The 19,756-nt window shown below is 34.1% G+C and overlaps 3 protein-coding genes across 3 annotated transcripts; all 3 read left to right on the top strand.

Moving 5' to 3' along the window:
* The first annotated feature begins 4,387 nt into the window (after window positions 1-4,387).
* LOC123204570 lies at window positions 4,388-10,250 on the top strand. Its single transcript, XM_044621301.1, has 5 exons — window positions 4,388-6,551; window positions 6,841-7,836; window positions 8,606-8,831; window positions 9,127-9,269; window positions 9,689-10,250. Exons 1-5 carry the CDS (start codon window positions 4,722-4,724, stop codon window positions 9,992-9,994), a joined length of 3,501 nt encoding a protein of 1,166 aa, XP_044477236.1. The 5' UTR covers window positions 4,388-4,721; the 3' UTR covers window positions 9,995-10,250.
* A 1,352-nt stretch (window positions 10,251-11,602) lies between these two features.
* On the top strand, window positions 11,603-14,451 carry LOC123203994 (E3 ubiquitin-protein ligase BOI-like). The gene is made up of 4 exons (XM_044620508.1): window positions 11,603-11,824; window positions 11,937-12,046; window positions 12,804-13,156; window positions 13,831-14,451. The coding sequence occupies exons 2-4, from the start codon at window positions 11,941-11,943 to the stop codon at window positions 14,359-14,361; spliced, it is 990 nt and encodes a 329-aa protein (XP_044476443.1). The 5' UTR covers window positions 11,603-11,824; window positions 11,937-11,940; the 3' UTR covers window positions 14,362-14,451.
* A 1,095-nt stretch (window positions 14,452-15,546) lies between these two features.
* LOC123204919 (phosphoenolpyruvate/phosphate translocator 1, chloroplastic-like) lies at window positions 15,547-19,161 on the top strand. Its single transcript, XM_044621725.1, has 9 exons — window positions 15,547-16,188; window positions 16,328-16,450; window positions 16,538-16,690; window positions 16,979-17,064; window positions 17,280-17,364; window positions 17,486-17,605; window positions 17,722-17,790; window positions 18,471-18,600; window positions 18,728-19,161. Exons 1-9 carry the CDS (start codon window positions 15,790-15,792, stop codon window positions 18,802-18,804), a joined length of 1,242 nt encoding a protein of 413 aa, XP_044477660.1. The 5' UTR covers window positions 15,547-15,789; the 3' UTR covers window positions 18,805-19,161.
* Window positions 19,162-19,756: the final 595 nt, after the last annotated feature.

Raw genomic sequence — 19,756 nt, 5'->3', positions numbered from 1 at the left:
AATATGACTTTTGCGTTGATTTGTCTATTTCTTGTTCTCTTGTGTTTTGAAATTTAATTGTGGTCGGGATAGTCCTTCTGCCAATGTCTTTCTTTTGCAGATAAAGTGTATCTTAAGTTCAATTCTATTCCATTCCAATCTTCACTTGAAGGTTCTTATCTTGAATATATTGCTTAGGTATATATCTTTATTCCCTTAAAAAATAAAAAAGGGGGAGGAGAAGGAGGTATAAGAGGTAAGGCCAATCAACAGTCTAGTGAGTGAAGATTCAAGGGTAGTTTTAAGTATTCTGAGAGAAGATAATGCAAATCCAAAGAATATTGTCCAAGAGTATAGAGAGTTAGGTTTACGAGGGGATATTGGTGTACATGGAGTGAATTGAAGTGTCCAAAGAGTGTTGTCCTTAAGTGAAATTGTCCTTAGGGCAATCTTCTAATTGTCAAAAGTCAAGAATGGGTCAGTTTGTAATTAGCCAAAGTGGCTTTGTATATAAATCTAGAAAATATCAGTCTGGTTAACTTTACAAATAAATAAAACAAATCACTTTTCTCTTGCTCCATTCAAACTCTCTCAACATCTCCCTTTTTTCTTCTTCATTTTTCTTCAAACCCTAATTGATATTAGAGTATCTTAACATTGTTTTTCATCTTAATCGCTGAAATCTCCACATTGAGCATTATTTATTTAAGAAAATATAATAAATCTCATAAAATCTTTAAATAAAACTTTATTTATTAAACTTTGAAAATTACTAAAATGCCTTTATTTAAACATGTGTCAAAAGCGTACAAAAAATGTCAAAAAATAAAACATAAATTGGAAATCATAACATGTGTAGCCAAATTAATAAAATCAACAAAAACATAAAAGAGCTGGTAAAAATATGAAATGATAGAAATGCTTGCGAAACTCTATGCTTGTTGACCATCGCTCGTGCTGCAACTTTCACGATCACCTACACCTATATACATGAATGTAAGGGAATGAGTAACAAAATACTCAGTAAGTATGAAACTCTACTAATAACTTTTACTTAATCTTTAAAATGTCTTTGATCTCAACGCATGCTATCTCTGTCATCTAAAGTCGACATTAAGCTCCTCTGTGGATGGCGGTGGGTCTTATATATCATCTATGTGCTCATACTATACTATAGGGAATGTTTAAGCTATATATTATAACTCTTAAATCAAACTATGTCTCGTTTGGTTAGTAAGGAACCATTTCCTAGATTCCTATTTAATGTGGCCATACTTAACTCAGTGAAAGATCTATATCTAGAAGCTATAAATGAAACTGTATATTAGGTCGATCAAATTGAATCAAATACAGTAATTTGACGCTTTGGCCATGTAAGTTGTCTCTTTCTCTTACTGCACCAAATTATATATCAAATAGACTCTATTATGAGCAAGAATCGTATTGTGAGTTCGGTGTCTTAATACAAGCATGCCCTAACTATGGGTGGTGTAGGAAATGTATACTCATGGTGCCTTCTCATAACAATCCTATGATCTCTAGCATGCATTCATCTCAAGTCTTGACTCAACTTGCTCTAGCTTTCATCTAAATTATATCTCGTGTCTTACTAAAACCTCTCTCTTGGGCATGTAAGATACTACTACATACTCAAATCTTTGTATTATCACTCGAGATGACCTTTAAATCCTTAGCTTAGTTCTTTTTCTATTTTTTTTCATTTTGCTTTAAACACATGAGTGTGTGTTTCTTGGCACATAAGATTATGTCCTTTTATTTCTCACACACAACTAACCTCACCATAGCCTATTCCTGTGTATTATTTTTCTATATACACAGGTATGTGCTTTTACTAACATGGGTGTATGCCTTTTCATATACTAGATACATTTTCCTTTCTAAAACTCTTTTTAACCATGCCACTTTGTAGGGGTATTCTAGTCATTTTACCTGTACACATGATCGTGCTAAGGGTACACGTGGGTAGTCCACTTGTTCTAATTGACTGTTCACCGGTCAACGAGTTCTAATGATTGTCAAAATGCTGAAAAACTCAATTTGAACTCTAGAGCTCACACACACGACATATGTCCCATACTACACAATTATATCATGAACCTAGAAAACATACTGAGAGACCTAATTTTGCATCCTAACTAACTCAAGGTATGTACTACCAATCTAAAACACTTAAACACATCTCATTCAAGCTTCTTACTCATTAGCAATGCCCTAAAGTTAACGTAATCAATTAACAATAGTATAACTATCAAACATATAAAATTTTCATCAAAAGGCAATCCAAAACAGAATAGTATACATATACAAAATTCATACAAGCTTTATAGCTTATCACTATTTTTGATACGCTTGATTCCTAGTGAAACATAAATAATCCTCACCACAATTGGGTATGACATAACACATTATCTTGGTTAACTATTACTAACTTACAAATCAACAATATTAATCATCCCAGTCATATCTTATCATCATAATACTGTACTTGGCAGGGCAAACACTCATTAATCATTAAGAATATGCAAACATGAATCATCAGAAAAGAATGCTCATCGGAGGTCCTGCATGAAAGACTAGCACCCATACTTAACTCTTGCTCTTTTCCTTTCCAAAGGCGAGTGTATGTAGATAGGGATTGAAATCCCTTAAATTTAGCCATCATGTCTTTTTAAAAGCTGAAACCGTGTACAACTCACATGGGCGTGTATCTAGGGCACATGATCATGTGTCACTAAATTTGAAAATTATACGAAAATTATGCAATGACACACCAGTATGGGTTCATTATACACAAACGTGTGTCACTCCAAACTTATACTTTGACTTTAAAACCACATTAAGTCATTCAAACATCAATTAAACTCATGTCTAAAGACTATTATACCCTCAAGACATACTTGTGGGTGTTACAGTTTTTTCATACAAATAACATATGACCAAACTCACTTATTACATATGACATAATAACTCTTGTACTTATACCTATATAAGAAATATGTATGCATACCGGTCTAGCCATGATATCTCAAATCTAAGGATTAATAGTATATTAGTATTATCTTATGACAAATCATTGATCACATATTAAATGTCCATGTGATATATTGTAATTTGTTACGTCCAAAAACCAATTCTTTAACCGTTAATCCATACTAATACTCTCATGATATTCAAAAAAAATATTCAATATATCTACTATATGATGTCATTGTCCAATTGACATAACATATATAAAGGACATTTGATGATTTGACCTCTTGAAGATCTTTTATCATCCAAACACTTCACACATGCATTATTTATTTAATAAGAAAACAAATCAACCAATGAAAAATGACACCACCATTGACTTTTATTATTTCAATATATATTATATCAATATTAAATACTTTGAAAATTACACCACGATTGGATTTTAAAACATATACTAACATTTACAACAAGTTTTTAAAATAGAGATTTTTTCACTAGAATTTCCCTCTTGAGTTGAATGACTTCTACAAAAACACTATTACATAGGGATAATTAAATCCAATTCCTAATATTTATATCCATATCATTTCTAGAATTTTGGCTAAAATCATTTAACCTCCTTAAGTTAGGTTAATTTAATTCATTATTTTATTAAAAATTCTCTGAATAAAATTATACGTATTTATTTTAAATATATAAATAAATATATATTTATATATATCATCACTATATCAAGAGTTACCTTATTCTTATATTTAAAATTACATAATTATATAATAACACATATCACAGTATATCTATTTACTTTATCTTTACGGATTATATGTTCTTGTATCTTTACATAATTATAATTACTTATATTATTTTTTTTTATTTAAATATTTTTATTTTATTAGGTAGTACGAATATGATTTAATTAATAAGATTATTAATACGCTTTAAAGTTCTTGGTATTTAATTTTTAAACCATTTGCAAAGAAAATAAAATGTTATATTGTATGTTTTATTAAGAGTAAATTGAGGTAATTTAATGAAGAAATTAAAATACTAAAAAAACTTAAGAGGGTGAAAATAATAGACAATTTCAAATAAATTTGGATTGTATTAAATTAATTCGAATGCTAAAAAGTTAGATTAAAATTAAAAAATTTTGATATGATTGTAATTTATGTCATAATAAGTTAAAAATCTTTGACTCAAAATCTGAACTGATACATTATAAATATAACTGAATGAGATAAATAAAAAATTATATTAAAATTAAAAAATGTTAAATCAATTTTAATTTATATTATATTAAAATTAAAAATTTATCAGTTAAAATCCAAACTAATATAATACGAATATAATTCGATAAATCGAGCTACCATATCAACCGAGCGAATGTAACACATCATGATGGAGTAGAGGTAACAGTGCCCAGAGGGAATGATACAATAGAACACAACACTAACACCATGTCAAATTGAGTGTCCTCTTCCGACAAATTAAGAAACAAAATCCATCCAAACCAAGACAACATAGAAATCGTTTTCAAAATTCTCACCCTTGTTTCAAAAATTTCCCCTCTCTACACACATCTCTTAGTCTCCCTCTCAGTTTGGATCCTCCCGAGTTTTCTTCATTCCATTGACGATCTGAGTTTTATCAATTGAGGTACGTCCTATTAAATCTTTCATTTTTATGTTAAATCAACATCGTTGATTCCGTTTCAACGCCTTGATTGATTAATTATTAAATTGATTCCAATGAATAATGGAGAGAGGACTCGTAAGAACGCCTCCGAATTCGCCTCTCAGGATGTGTTTGATTCATTCCCCCCGAAATCGGACGGTGGCGATGTTTCGCCCACGTCATTGTCTCAGTACTCCTCTTGCGAGGAATCCGAGTTCGAGCGATATTGTAGTGCGAACTCGGTTATGGGCACACCCAGTGTGTGTAGCTTGCGTGTTACATCATTGAACGATTGCTTAGATTCTGAGTTTGGGTCTTCAAAGAGTCTTCCATTCGGAGATGATGTTAATTTTGGAAATTTTAGTTTGGGTGGTGATGGAAAGTTTTCTGCACTAGGTGATCATAAAATTGAGTTTTGCAAACAAAGAAACGATGATGAGCATGTAGAAATAGGCAGTGGATTTAGTGGTTTGCAATTGTATGGCGATAGGTATGATGGCAGAAATATTGATGAGGACATGACATTAAATAGTTGTGAAATGGTGAGCGGAGATGATTTTGCGTTGGAAGGTACTGTTAAGAATGTATTGACTGGAGGGAGTTGTAGTAATGTTGGTAGTGCTGGGAGGAGTATGAATGGTGTGAGAGATACTGCAGATATTGGAGAGGGTCCTTCACTTCGAGTGGATAATGAAGATAAGGGCACTTGCCAAGACAGGTTGAATTTGCAATTCGGTTCAGACTTTGATAGAAGGGAGATGCAGCTGCAGGAAGATGGGACTTCTTCAAGATATGAGCACTCGGAAGGTGAGGATTCTATGTGTAACTATGGTAGTGATGAGGAGAAATATTATCTGAGGAATGTAGAATATTTACAGGAAGCAAAACATGAGAAGGAGAATCCATTACTTATCAATTCACATGTTGCATTTGGTTCAGAAGATTGGGATGATTTTGAGCAAGAAGTGGCAGGAAGTACTATGTCTCCGCTGATGTTAGATAAATTTCAGGAGACAAGAGAAGTGAATGTTGAAAGTGATGGGAATCTTTTTAATTCTGTGACCCCAATTGCTATTCCAAGTGATAGTCTGAAAGAGCAAAAAGTTGACATGATACGTGTAGCTGGAGTCAGCAGAAAAGTCCAAGATGTGGATGATTCTGAAGAAAACATTATTCATACTGTTGTGAACCCTGCTTGCTCTTGCCGCCATGTCAATATGAAATCTTTGGAAGAAGAGAAAGACATTTCTGCAGTCAGTTATCAAGTCCAAGGTACTGATGTTTCAGCAGGAAATTCCAAAAGCTCTTTCTCAGCCCTCATTAATTTGCCAACATTTTCTGGTCTTGATGAAGGTGTAAGTTCTGTTGCCAGAAATCAAGTCCAAAGGACAGAAGATACTAGAAGTTCTCCCCCAACCCCAATTTGTTTGCCAAAAATTTCTAGGCTAGACCAAGATGTAAGAGATATTTATGTTGCCAGTAATGAAGTTCAAGATGATGATGTGACCATGTACCATAATAATGGCTCTGATGGTAATGCTTTTGATGGGGAGCAGGATCTAGTGGTCGAGAAGGCTCCCTTGAAAATGGGGTTGGACACAATTGATTCCAGAACGGAAATTATTAATCAATATTTGAGTAACAAGGAATTGAGTACCACTGACAGTGGAATTTTGGAGAATGAAGAGTTTGGGTGTTTTAAAGCAAAATTGGTTCCATTTGCTGATATTCCCGCAGATCAACTTTGTAGTCATTCAATTGAATCTGCTAGAATGTCGAATTCAGAATCCTTTGAAGACCGTGAATCAAAACTATCCCTACCAACATTCGGAATTATCTTGAATCCATCAAAGAATGCTCCAGCTTCAGCAGATCTTTTTGATGACCATCCGGCCTTGACCAAGGTCAGTAATTAGCATTGAGTAATCATTTTCTTGTTTATCCATTTTTCATCTTTTTTCAGTTTTTGGAATCCTGATGTTAGTGATTGTACTTACTATTCTAATAATTTATGAGACTAAGCCCTACTTATTTGTGTATATTATTATGAATTTTATACTTAAGAAACTTCTCTAAAGTTTACCAACAACCATATTTGGTGAAGCATATTGTTAGCTCTTCGTTTGGCATCTATTTGTTTCTATCTCTTTTAAGTTGCTTATTTTCTTGTCTCTGTACCATAATATATTGCAGAAAGAGAATCTTGAGTTACATGATTTTTATGATGAAGTTGTTCATGAGATGGAAGAAATTTTACTTGACTACAATGAGTCCCCTGGGGCTAGATTCTCGCAGGGTAACCAGATCTTTAAATCTCAAGTTTCTCTACCTTTGAGAGATTGTGGCTCCACTGCTTCTACTTCTGGTGCGGATGATGCTTACCCGCTAACTCCACTCCTGCAGAGAATTGATGGGGTTGAAGTGGTAGGTGCCAAGCAGAAGAAGGGTGATGTTTCACTTAGTGAAAGATTGGTTGGAGTAAAGGAATACACTGTTTATAAAATAAGAGTGTGGAGTGGAAAGGATCAGTGGGAGGTTGAACGCAGATATCGTGATTTCTTTACTCTCTATCGTCGCTTGAAATCATTTTATGCCGATCAGGGCTGGATTCTCCCTTCTCCCTGGTCATCTGTTGAAAAAGAATCTCGCAAGATATTTGGAAATGCATCTCCTGTTGTTGTTGCTGAGAGAAGTGTTCTCATTCAAGAGTGTTTACAATCTGTCATCCATTCTAGTTTCTTTTCCAGTCCTCCAGGTGCATTGATTTGGTTCTTGTCTCCACAGGAATCATTAAGTAGTTCCCTTGTTTCAAATACACTGGTTTCTTGGTCCACATCTTTTACTAGAGGGGTAGATGCACAAAACATTTCTCCTTTAGGGAAGACCATATCTCTTATTGTTTCAATTCAACCACAAAAATCTATGAAACAGATGCTAGAAGCACAACATTATACTTGCGCTGGATGCCACAAACATTTTGATGATGGAATGACTCTAATACAAGACTTTGTTCAGACTTTTGGGTGGGGAAAACCTCGACTTTGTGAATACACTGGCCAGCTGTTCTGTTCTACCTGCCATACAGGTGACACAGCAGTCTTGCCAGCTAGGGTATTGCATCATTGGGACTTTACACGATATCCAGTTTCTCAATTGGCTAAATCATACTTGGATTCTGTATATGATCAGGTAATCGTAGACCAGCGGTTATTGTGTTTACATTGCCAACATTTACATGGTAGATTTTGAGTGTGTAGAAGAATTGATGTTATATAAGAGGTCGCATAACTAAGTGATTATATTTTGTTCTATCAGTTGACTGTCACTGTACTTATCGATTTGCAAATACAATGCTGATGGAACCAGAGGGCCCCTTGTTGCCATGCCTGAAAGCCCCAACTCAAATATTGATGTTGAGATTTGCAGATCACAAGAGTGGAAAGCGAAATAAAAAAATGTATTGAAAATGCCTCATGGCAATGCCTACATTAATATAATTGACTGAAAATCAGGATCAGTTCACGAGTAAAACTCTAAATACCCTGTTCTTCATTGGTCATATATGTTGGATTATTCTCCCTTTCCCATCCCTAATAAAACCAAAAAGGAAAGAATATAAGAAAGAAAGATGGAAAAGGGGAATAAAAAAGATCTGTTAGCTGAGGGCACATAAAATTAACCTTTGAACCTATATTTTGCTGAAGGAAATGTGAGATAGCTTCTTTAACTAGATGGTCATAACCATATTTCTTTATCTTGGATCTGTTTTAGATGCTTTTTATTATATTTCCTTTTTCTAACCTGGACCACTCATCAAGCAGCTCTGTATGTATTAAGATGAAATATTCCTCTGTTTGAATTTCACCACTTCACGTATTACAGATTCAAGTTAAGATTTCAAGATTCATGTAATTCTTAGTTGAGACAACTGATGATATATATCTTCATATTCTTGCAGCCCATGCTTTGTGTGAGTGCAGTTAATCCTTTCCTGTACTCAAAGGTCCCATCACTACAGCATGTAATGGGTGTAAGGAAAAAAATAGGATCTATGCTTCCATTTGTTCACTGCCCGTTTCGTAGGTCCATCAACAGAGGACTTGGTGCTCGAAGATATCTTCTTGAAAGTAATGACTTTTTTGCACTCAGAGACCTCGTTGACCTTTCCAAAGGCCCATTTGCAGGTTAATTCTAAACAATAGCTTCTTTTTATGTATGTAATGTGAAGATATTACTTAAGATTTATAGGCTCATACTAAATTTAATGACTATGCTTTTTATCAGAGTCCATTTCACCTGAATACTTTTCCTGTATTTAGGTGTGTTACTACTCTTGAGTTTCAGAGTGCTCTGTGAAATTAAATGGCCTTTTGAAATAAGTATCACTAGTAGCAATTTGTCGAATCTGCACCATATTTCTGCAGCATATACACATTGAATCCGTTGTTTACTGAAGTGAAACTGTAACTCTTGTGGCAGCACTACCTGTGATGGTGGAAAATGTTTCAAGGAAAATCCTGGTGCATATTACAGAGCAATGCCTTATATGCTGTGATGTTGGAGTCCCCTGCAGCGCTCGGCAAGCTTGTAGTGACCCATCTTCTCTCATTTTCACTTTTCAGGTTAGTATCAATATAATGGCCATAGTTGCTTCTAATAAGGATATTTGAGACTAGTAAAAAGAATTATCCCTTCCCCTCCTTATGCGACCAACAGCATTCATGGTGTCTGTGTAAGCATACACTCTCATTCTCTGGGCTCTCTGGGCTCTGTCCTAAGCATAGCAGGCATTGTGCATTTACATTCACACATATCATCTTTTTAAGTTCATTGGAACTAGGCCTTGTGAAATTCAATTTTGAATCAGTTGACACTAGCACCAGAGATTTCTATGCTACAATTAAGGTTTCTGCTTAATATGTTTGTTTGCACAAAACGTGTTGATCTGTATTCTGCATATTTTACCTGAGAAAGTTCGAAATTTTAGTATTGTAGTTTATTTTATATTTGTTTTGAGCTGACACTGTTAAATAATCAACAGGAGGGTGACACTGAAAAGTGTATATCTTGTGAAGCAGTATTCCACAAGCCATGCTTTAGAAAGCTGGCACACTGCCCTTGTGGTGCAAGCCTTGGGATGAATGAGGCTGCCAATTCCACCAAAAGGGTAAGGGGCAATGCCAGTGGTGAGACCAATGGCGAATTGATCGCACTGGGGAAGAGAGCAACTTCTGGATTATCTGTGGGACTCCTATCTGGACTCTTCTCAAGGGCAAAGCCAGAAAAAAAGGATCATAAAGACAGTGACAATGTTATTCTAATGGGTTCTCTCCCAAGCACTTTGTAAATATCTGTAATTTTAATGTGTCATTTGTATTTTATCTTGGACTCAAAAATCAATATCATTTGTTACTGTCTTGTTGAGGCTTGCAACAAATTCGGAGGTGGGGTTTTCTTTTCTTTTTTGGGGTTTTTTTTTTTTTTGGGTTTAAATGTAACATAGTATACAAATCAGAGTGTTAACTGTTTCCTGTAATCACTTCTATGTGATGTCCTACTATTAATTTGTTTATTATAATGAATAAAACTGTTTTATTGTCTCATATTCTGATAAGCACATGAACATTTTTGAGTAGAACTTATACTTGCAGGCTACTGATTATTGAAATTGCAGAGTAATATGGTAATAATCCTTTTCTTGCATTAGAATGTATGGATCTAACATTCTAAAACTTGGAAGAGTCAGTATTTTCATTCAACAAGTCTAGCATTTTATTCTACAAAGCCAAATTTTTGTTTGTTTACTTAACTTTCTTGATGGATGATCATGGAAAAAAGAAAAGGAAGAAAAGAAAAGCTTCGGGTGATCATAATTTAAAAGCACAAGAATGTCAAATAGTTTTTTCTTGCCCTGAATAATTACTTGCAAAGTTCAACCATGTCATATTCTTGTTCTTACGCCATCTTTGACTAGTTCTTTTTGACAGGCTATGCTTCCCTGGCGTTACATAATAAAATATACATATAAAAAATACATAAAACTTAATTTTCGGTAGAATCGATCTGTAAAAAATTCATGAAGGTAAGATCTATCATGTTATAGATCATGTTTAAAGCATTCAAATTTGTTAGGTTGATATGATCTATCAAAATTTACATTGCAAACCTTGACTTTACATGAGATACAATCTTGTACACCCTTCTATCTAGTTTTCTTATTTCTATGTTAATTGATTTTTTTAGTAAAAATAATACTATGATAAATAGATATATATTTATGTGTGTTATCATATGATTAAATATTATATTATTTTTTACTTACAATTATTTAATTATATGATAATATATATAAATTTATATGTATATATAGTTTATTATTTTAGTAATAAAAGTCCTGTTTCAGTTTTAGAAAGCTAATACCAACTTCCCCTTTCATTCTTAATCAAACAACCAATACTTCTAACTCGTTTATTGTTTAATATAAATTGCCATATCACAGGAAGTGATATTTACCTTGGCATTCAAGTAAAAGTTTTTGCCTTTAACAAGAAGAAAAAATTTTCAAAGATACATAGTTATCATAGAAAGATGCTTTGAAACAGCTTCCAATACAAGACAATGGAAATGGCAATGGCGATGGCATCGAATCTCCCTTTGAAAGATTCAAAGTAAACATCACCTTCTTTCTTTCTTTCTCTTTCCAGGCCTCCTCATCCATAAATAAGTGGCCACTCCATTTATAACCCATCAAACAAATTTTAACTCCTCTATTTTTAACCCCCTTTGACAAATTTAACATTAATTTTAACGAATCTGACCAATTCAACAATTAACTTTCAGTCAATCAAATCTAAAATAGTGAAGGTCAACATGATGAGTAAGCTGAGAAAAATTAATTACTGGAGGTAAAAAAAGGAACATCAACAACTACGCCAATGCCAACAGGAAGAAGAAGTTATGGTACATGTGGAATCATGGCTTCTCTTCTTAGCCACTCGAAACCCATTTCCTTTTTTCAACACCGTCATCAATATCATCCCTCCCAACTACAACAGAACCGACCCCTCTGCTTCATTAATACCAATGGTCTTTCTTTGTCTTTCTGCCTAGCCATTTCTTCTTTTCTGATTCTTTAGCGTCTTCAGATCGCTCTACCTTTCAATCTCATTTATAGCAGGTACTCTATCACTCAAAGATCCATTTTTTCCCTTAAAAACTTCTGGGTGATTACTGATTAATGATCATGTGAGATGATGAAATTTTTTATTTTCTGTGTTGAGTATTGTTAGGAATATGTTTGGAGGCGATTGTAACAATTCTATGCTTCCTGCTTTTGTGGGGGAGAATCGGTTCCAGTATATTGCTAATGCATTGCCCCAGCTTCAGTTATTTGGGGATGGTGAGTTTTCAGTTTTCACTATCATTTATTGCCTCTTTTTATAATCTTTTTCATCAATCGTGTAAAGCTTATCATGCATCCTCTAAAAAGTGAATTTATTGATTGGATATTCATAGTTCTAAGCCAGGTTTGAAGTTTTCTTTTTGTTTAACCAGATTTCCTTAGCTATCCAATCCATAGACTAACATTTTGTACATATAAACTTTCAAGATTGAGTTCTATTTTCATCTTCTAGTCCCAAATCTTTGATGAATCTTAACTTGGGTAGTGCAAATGAGTATATGAGTGGAGTATCAAATCCAACGGTTAGAATAGTGAATCCTAAGTCTTGCAATGGGTGTGGAGTTATGTACATTGAACAAGTTTAATATTTGATGCCACTTTAATTGGTTATTTTCTTTTTATTCATCATGGTGTGCAATAGTAGTAATGGTTGTGGCATTGTTAATGCACTTTCAATGCATCTCGATCACATGACATAGAGAAGCCAGACGAAATGCAGGAATTCATGAATAAATGAAATTTTGGGTGCCTTCTGTTATCATATAATTAATTGGGAAATTAACATGTACTGACTACAGAGGAAACATTCTTCTGCTTGTTCTTTGCTTCACTTAGTGATGTTTGTCAGCTGCAATTGTTACAATGCTGGCCTTAAATAGTGTTGCTTTCACTTTGTTTATTACAATGTATATTTGTTCCTTCTCCTGAGTGTTCAACAGTTCTTAAATGAAGTTGCAATGTGTGACCATTTCAGTTGGGTGTAAAGTTGGTTCCTTAAACTATGTGGGAAATGAGCAGACGATTACTGTGGACCAGCAGTTTAAAAGAAGCAGAGAGATGGAATCTATTCCCAGACAGCAGAAGTGCCGTGTATCTTTAAAAGATAACTTTCACCAAGATGAATCTGGTCAGCCTGGTTGTGTTCTGAATCCAAACCCTGTCTCAACTGGTCTGAGGCTTTCATGCGAGGAAGATGAACACAATTCTTCTATTACTTCTGCCTGTGAAAATGTGTCTTGTCCCATCCCTATATTGTCCATTGGAGATAATCTTAAGGTTGAGATTGACCGCCAAAAGGAAGAATTGGATTGCTACATTAGACTTCAGGTAAGAATCTGATTCCATTCATTATAACCACTAGTTGCCAGGTTTCTGTCACTCTACCAACATCTAGTGCATATTGAACACTTGGAAGGATAATTTTGTTGTTCATATTTTTTTCCAGGCTTCTTAGAATCTGTGTCAATGGAACTTATATGATATGTTTACTAACTATAATTTATCTTTACTAATTTGAAGGAAAATTTCATCTTAAAAACATCAACATTTAGGGGAAATACCACCTTCTTTAGGGTAGATAAATGCCAAGGACAATCTCTAATACACTCTCTTAATCTCTTTCTCTGATGTTGATGTGTAGCCATAAAACTTTTATCATTTTCTTTTTATTTAACCATGACATGATAACAGTCTTTTCTACTCATATTGTGTCCAAATGGAACAACTACTATGAGTAAGGTAGTGTACTAACAATGGTAAGATAGCATGAAAAGAGATCATACCTGCCTTATTTTCTCCAATGAAATGAGTGCAGCCTTATGAGAAGGCATGGAAATGAGGTGTTTAAAATTTGTCAAATATGTCAGAATCTAACAGGGTACATTTGCTTCCATCTTAGCCTTCTAGATGTGTAATCATTAACAGTGCTTTTGGATAGAGTTGATGCTGTCGTTTGATCTCTAATTTTTACTGCAGAGTCTTAATCAGTGTGTTTCATGCAGGAAGAGAATATTGTAAAGGGTGTAAGAGAACTAAAGCAGAGACAGACATATTCATTTCTCACTGCCGTAGAAAGAGGAGCTGGAAGGAAGTTACATGAAAAGGAACTTGAAATTGAAAACATCAATAACAAGAACAAAGAACTAGAAGATAGAATAAAGCAAGCTAGCATGGAGGTTCAATCCTGGCACTACAGAGCAAAGTACAATGAGTCTGTAATTAATGTGTTGAAGAACAATCTGAAGCAGGCAATGGCACTTGGTGCCATACATGGTAAAGAAGGTTGTGGGGATAGTGAGGTCGATGATGCAGCCTCTAACACTAATATGAACCAAATTTATGTTGATGGTTCAGGAAATTCGAGCCCGACAATGAAGGAGATGAATTGCAGAGCTTGTAAGGTCCAGGAAGTTTCAGTCTTGCTTTTACCATGTAGACATTTATGTTTATGTAAAGATTGTGAAGGGTGTATTGAGATTTGCCCAATCTGTAAGGCAATGAAGACTGCAAGTGTTCAAGTATACATGTGTTGAGAGTGGGATGTATCTAAGCACTTGGCAGTTGGTAAGAAATTTGTTTAAATTATAATGTTTATATGACCATTAAATGTGTGAGTTTTTGCATAAAGATTATGGAATAGATTTAAATGAAAAAAAAAAAAAACAATGAAGGATGTTCATTGCCAACCACATTTCCTTCAACTCTTTACACATGATCTAATGAGGTATAGTAATTAATTTCAGACTTGGGTTTTTCAAAATCCCACCCACCAATGTGTCAAACTCAAAACGCAGCCCACTTACTTTCCTAATCTTCTATTCTCATTCCACCTGAATTTCTCATTCTCACCTACCAACTGTTTTAAGAACCAGCTCAAATCTATTGGTTTGATTGGTTGAATCATCAATCTTCAAAAAAGAAAATAGCTTCAAGTTATTTGAAAACTGCTTTTAGAGTTTAATCATATTAAATCAGACAATTCAAACAATTAAATCTGATAAAAATCAAGATTCGATTAAGTCAACATGAAAATTTTTTATAAACTTTATTATTAAAACTTCAATCCAAAACCGTATTAATCAATCAATTTTGAACATTTAAATTATTAAATTTATTTTAATGTTAATTTTTTAATTATATATTTAATAAAAAATTATATAAAATTATTTTAAATAATACTTTTAACACTTAATTAATTTAATTATTAATTAAATAATCTAACAATTGATTGGATTAGAGCACCACTCTCACTGCGCTGGATTAACGTCCGTTCGGTTCCGAAATCATTGCGCCCACCAATTAAAACCTTTTTCCTTTTCAATTAAATAAATTCCTCACTTGTTAGCTGAGCTGATCACGTCTCAAATCTCGATACAAGACACTTGACTTGACCATTCCTCCCACCCTTCAATGGTCAATATATGCGGTAACCTTACCCCTTCCATCTGAAGTCAAAAAGACTTTTTTGCCCCTCAGATGTACACTAACTACTTAATAAACCTTGATGATTATTATTATTGTTTTTTTTTTTAACGAGAAAATAGCATTTTTTCTCTCAAGTTTGTTCAAAAAACTACTTAATATTTTTTTCATTCAAAATTAAATTTTATAAAAAAAATTAATAATAAAAAAATAAAAAAAATAATTTTATTATCCATTAATTTGAAAAAAAAAAACCAAAAAAATTTTTCTACGACAAAGCAATAGCAGTACGAAAGCACCGGTGAGTCCCGTTTAGAAAGAATATCCAGCAAAAGGATCGCCGATTCTTTCAACGCCTTGATTTATTTTATCAATAATTTTTTTCTCATTACAGTACGTTTCTAAGTAGCCTTTACTGTTTCACCAACCTTGCGGGTGGGCTGCTCTCCAACGCCTCTATTCTTTCAAAAATCAGCAACACAGACCATCCCTTACTTCTCTAGGCGTTTCCTTCGCGCTTTGATTTTTCAGATCTCGAAATGCAGAGCGCTGCCGCCTTCACCACCCTCTCGCCGTCTCTCTCTCTCCTCAAGACACGGAAGAGCGTTTCGACGAGCTCTAGCTTCGAGCCACTACTCTGCTCATCCAAACGACGCGATCTCTCTCTTTCTAACAATGTCGTTTCACCGTCTCCATCGCTACCTTTACGTCGATCATGGTCTTTGTCCTCATCCAATGCTTCCATGTTCAGGCCATGGACCTCTGTCGTCCCTCGCGATCCGGAAACGGCTAGTCGTTTTGAAGTCAAGGCAACGGCTGTCCCCGAGAGTGCTGATGGTAAGGAAGAGTCGAATAGCTTGATGAAGACCTTGGAGCTTGGTTTGCTGTTTGGTTTGTGGTACCTATTTAATATCTACTTCAATATCTACAACAAGCAGGTTCGTTTTTTATTTTTCGTTCAATTTTTTCTTTTGATAATTTGGAGTTTCCGAAATATGAATATTATGAGAATTTAGGATACCGATTTGCATATTGCAATTTCAAAGTGAACAATTAACTTATGCTTAATTTTCACAGGTTTTGAAGGTCTATAAGTTCCCAGTCACCCTGACAGTGATTCAATTTGCTGTTGGGACTGTTTTGGTTTTGCTTATGTGGACTTTGAATCTCTATAAAAGGCCAAAAATTAGCCGTGCCCAGGTCTGTTTTCTGCTGTTTTTCTTCATTGTTTATATTTTAAAAAAATTTCGGCAGTGACACTTATTGTGGGCTCTGTTCACTTTGCAGCTTGCAGCAATTTTGCCACTTGCATTGGTGCACACATTGGGCAACCTTTTTACCAACATGAGTCTTGGAAAAGTGGCTGTTTCGTTCACTCACACAATTAAAGCAACGGAGCCTTTCTTCTCTGTTGTCCTTTCTGCTATGTTTCTTGGGGAGGTATGCTTTTTTTTTTTAACTTTTTAGCCCAATTTTGATTGATTGTGATTTATTTAAATCACCTGGATATGATCCATGGAGATAAAAAGTGATGTGGATAACAGGATAAGTATCACTTTGAGTTGCTCGTTATTGTTTTTGGCTTGTGAAATCGATTTGTTGTTGTTGTGGATTTAATTCATCAATAAGTATTAATGCATGTGGATATATAATGGGAAAATGAATCCACATTTTCGTATTTCTGATTGTTCACTGCTGATTCTTGCTCTTGTTATCATGCTGATGCAGTTGCCTACACTCTGGGTGGTATCTTCTCTTGTACCGATTGTTGGTGGAGTGGCACTTGCATCAGTCACGGAGGCATCTTTTAACTGGTAAGAAATTATACTACATATTCCAATAGTTTTTAATTGATAAAAAATTATGATACAAATTCCTTAAGTTTTTAAATATTGATGCAAAAAAAGATAGAGGATGTCATTGCATTATAAGTATATTTTATAACTATGAGTCCATTTCTGACCTTGGTATTATAAATAATGTATTCAACAATGATATATTACATTTTTTTTTCTCTTTTCATGAGAAGGGCTGGTTTTTTGAGTGCAATGGCTTCCAATTTGGCAAACCAATCTCGTAATGTTCTTAGCAAAAAGGTCATGGTTAAGAAAGAGGTAATGTGCATTGTTTTCTTTTCTTTTACCACTTTGTGTAGCCAATTGCCAGTGTGAATGTGTCTTGGTATAGTCCTTTTTGTCTGGAATATCACATAACCATTGGGTCTTTGTTTCACAGGATTCCTTGGACAACATCACTCTTTTCTCATTTATAACAATCATGTCTTTCCTTCTGTTAGCTCCTGTGGCTGTGTTCATGGAAGGTGTCAAGTTTACCCCTGCATACCTGCAATCTGCTGTAAGTTTCCATCTTGTAGCAAAAGTTGCTGTAGATAGCTAGATTCTTGTTTCTAACTAGAAATGTAATTTATCTAGTTGGTATCCCTTTACTACATGTCTTATTTTGTGTGACAGGGATTGGATGCTAAAGCAATAGCCACAAAGTCTCTTCTTGCTGCACTCTGTTTCCATGCATATCAGCAGGTGATCATTTTTTATTTTTTGGGTTATGTGCCTTCCCAGAATTCATAATCTCTTGTATTCCATGTTAAGTTTCACTTTAACATTCTGTAATAAGTATGTTGTTTAGTTATTAGGTAACTATTTCTCTTTGCTTTAAAGAATTGATAAAGAGTTCAGAAAAAAATCCCTTCTTATGGGGATTTGGTTGCTTGTCTCAAGATGGGTTAATTAAATTTAAGGTTGAGAAACAACTGTTGCTTTTTTGTGGTTATTTCATTTGCTGGATCTTATTGAACATACCAATGCTTTGGATATAATTTGGATGATATTGCTGGATACACTATAGGTTGTTGAAGAGGTTTATAAATGGATACCATGTGTGTTTTACATATATGTTGGTGTGTGTTGCTCATATTTTAAATTTTTAATAGTGTGGCTTTGTACGATACCTTGGATTTCAATATTTTATTTCTTTAGTATCATATTTTATAAGTTTCTAAACTATAGCTTCGTATTAAATGAAAGTTGAAGCATCCTTTAAAATTGAACCTTTTGCATATGAATCTGTTTATGTATGAGAGACAAAGATGTTAAGGGATGGCAGGACTTGTTCATGAATGCTGAGAGCTCTGGCTTCTTTTGAGCCTACATTTTAACACATACATCACTTATTTTCTGAAAAATATGATTCAACCATGCAGGTTTCATATATGATATTACAGAGGGTATCCCCTGTTACCCATTCTGTTGGCAATTGTGTGAAGCGGGTGGTGGTCATTGTTAGCTCAGTTATTGTCTTCAAAACTCCTGTCTCGCCAGTCAATGCTCTTGGTAAACTAGTCTTATTTGAGTTATGCTGTTTTTTTTTTAATTTTTTCCCCCCGATTCATTTTAATTCTAATATGCGACAGTCTTCCCTTTTGGGATACTGAAATTAATTTTACTGAATTTGATGCAGGCACTGGGATAGCCCTTGCTGGAGTTTTCTTGTATTCAAGGGTGAAGCGTATTAAGGCAAAGCCAAAGACTGCTTGAAATTATGCATGGAAAAGTTTTGATCATGACTTAAATGGTTAGTCGATGGAACTTAAATCATTAATTTGAAAACATGTTTGTGGTTGAGGGCGGGAACCTAATTAGCAATTTTATTTTGTAATCTTCCTTTTTGTTCCCCTTTCTTCTATTGGCTTTTGGGTGATATATTCTTTCATCAACTCTGCTAATAATTACACGGGGAGGGAAGGAGAGCTGCTCTAGAATTATGTGTGTTGTTTTTGTAGTTATAGCTTCATCGGAATTGCATTGGTTAATTTTCTGGATGTAAAATACAACTTGGATTTTGGCCATTCTATTTATATTACGGTAATTTGCAGAAACTCTACATTGTCTGAATTTCCATGAACAATATCCAGTGGGTTATGATTAATGACTAACTATGGTATAAGTGATTATATTCAGTCTTCTATATACCAAACGTCCAGGGATATAGATCCGCTTCTTATTTGAAAACAGTAGGAGGAACCCTGTAAGGCAGTACACCTCTTTAACACTCATGAGATTTTTTCTTATTCTCTCACATGTCAAACAGGAAATGTTAAGGGTTCCGACCGAATCAGAATCATTTAGATAATATAAATATTTTGTTTTAATTCAATCAAAATAGATTTAAATCTTAAAAATCAAAAGAAAGCTTTGCTTCATTTGATTTTGGTATGATTTTTTTTTTTACAAATTTAACCAGACATCACACTATTATATTTGTTATTGGATTTGCATGTTAGAATGATTTAATTTGGAACTGATAATTCATTTCTATCTTAGTTTCAAGGAAGGGAAAAATATATGTTTTTATGGCTTTCAAGTGTTGGATTGTCAATCATGTAATGTTGATTGGGCAAAAAGAAGTATTCTCTATTTTGTAAATTGATATTTCAGACCTGGTAAAGGTTTTTTATACCAATGAATTTGCAGCATTGTCTCCCATTTT

Source organism: Mangifera indica, chromosome 20 (genome assembly GCF_011075055.1).
Source record: "Mangifera indica cultivar Alphonso chromosome 20, CATAS_Mindica_2.1, whole genome shotgun sequence".
Lineage (NCBI taxonomy): Eukaryota > Viridiplantae > Streptophyta > Magnoliopsida > Sapindales > Anacardiaceae > Mangifera > Mangifera indica.
The sequence above is the reverse complement of the archived record's forward strand: the minus strand, read 5'-3'. Positions and strand labels throughout refer to the sequence as shown.

Bases quoted from the DNA above. Each gene is read 5' to 3' on its own strand.
- LOC123204570 (XM_044621301.1), top strand. From the start codon at position 4,722: ATGAATAATGGAGAGAGGACTCGTAAGAACGCCTCCGAATTCGCCTCT. The intron at 8,832-9,126 runs GTTAATTCTAAA...CTCTTGTGGCAG, and splicing joins TTCCAAAGGCCCATTTGCAG to CACTACCTGTGATGGTGGAA. The intron at 9,270-9,688 runs GTTAGTATCAAT...AATAATCAACAG, and splicing joins CTCTCATTTTCACTTTTCAG to GAGGGTGACACTGAAAAGTG.
- LOC123203994 (XM_044620508.1), top strand. From the start codon at position 11,941: ATGTTTGGAGGCGATTGTAACAATTCTATGCTTCCTGCTTTTGTGGGG. The intron at 12,047-12,803 runs GTGAGTTTTCAG...TGACCATTTCAG, and splicing joins GCTTCAGTTATTTGGGGATG to TTGGGTGTAAAGTTGGTTCC. The intron at 13,157-13,830 runs GTAAGAATCTGA...TGTTTCATGCAG, and splicing joins ATTGCTACATTAGACTTCAG to GAAGAGAATATTGTAAAGGG.
- LOC123204919 (XM_044621725.1), top strand. From the start codon at position 15,790: ATGCAGAGCGCTGCCGCCTTCACCACCCTCTCGCCGTCTCTCTCTCTC. The intron at 16,189-16,327 runs GTTCGTTTTTTA...TAATTTTCACAG, and splicing joins TCAATATCTACAACAAGCAG to GTTTTGAAGGTCTATAAGTT. The intron at 17,606-17,721 runs GTAAGTTTCCAT...TTTGTGTGACAG, and splicing joins CTGCATACCTGCAATCTGCT to GGATTGGATGCTAAAGCAAT.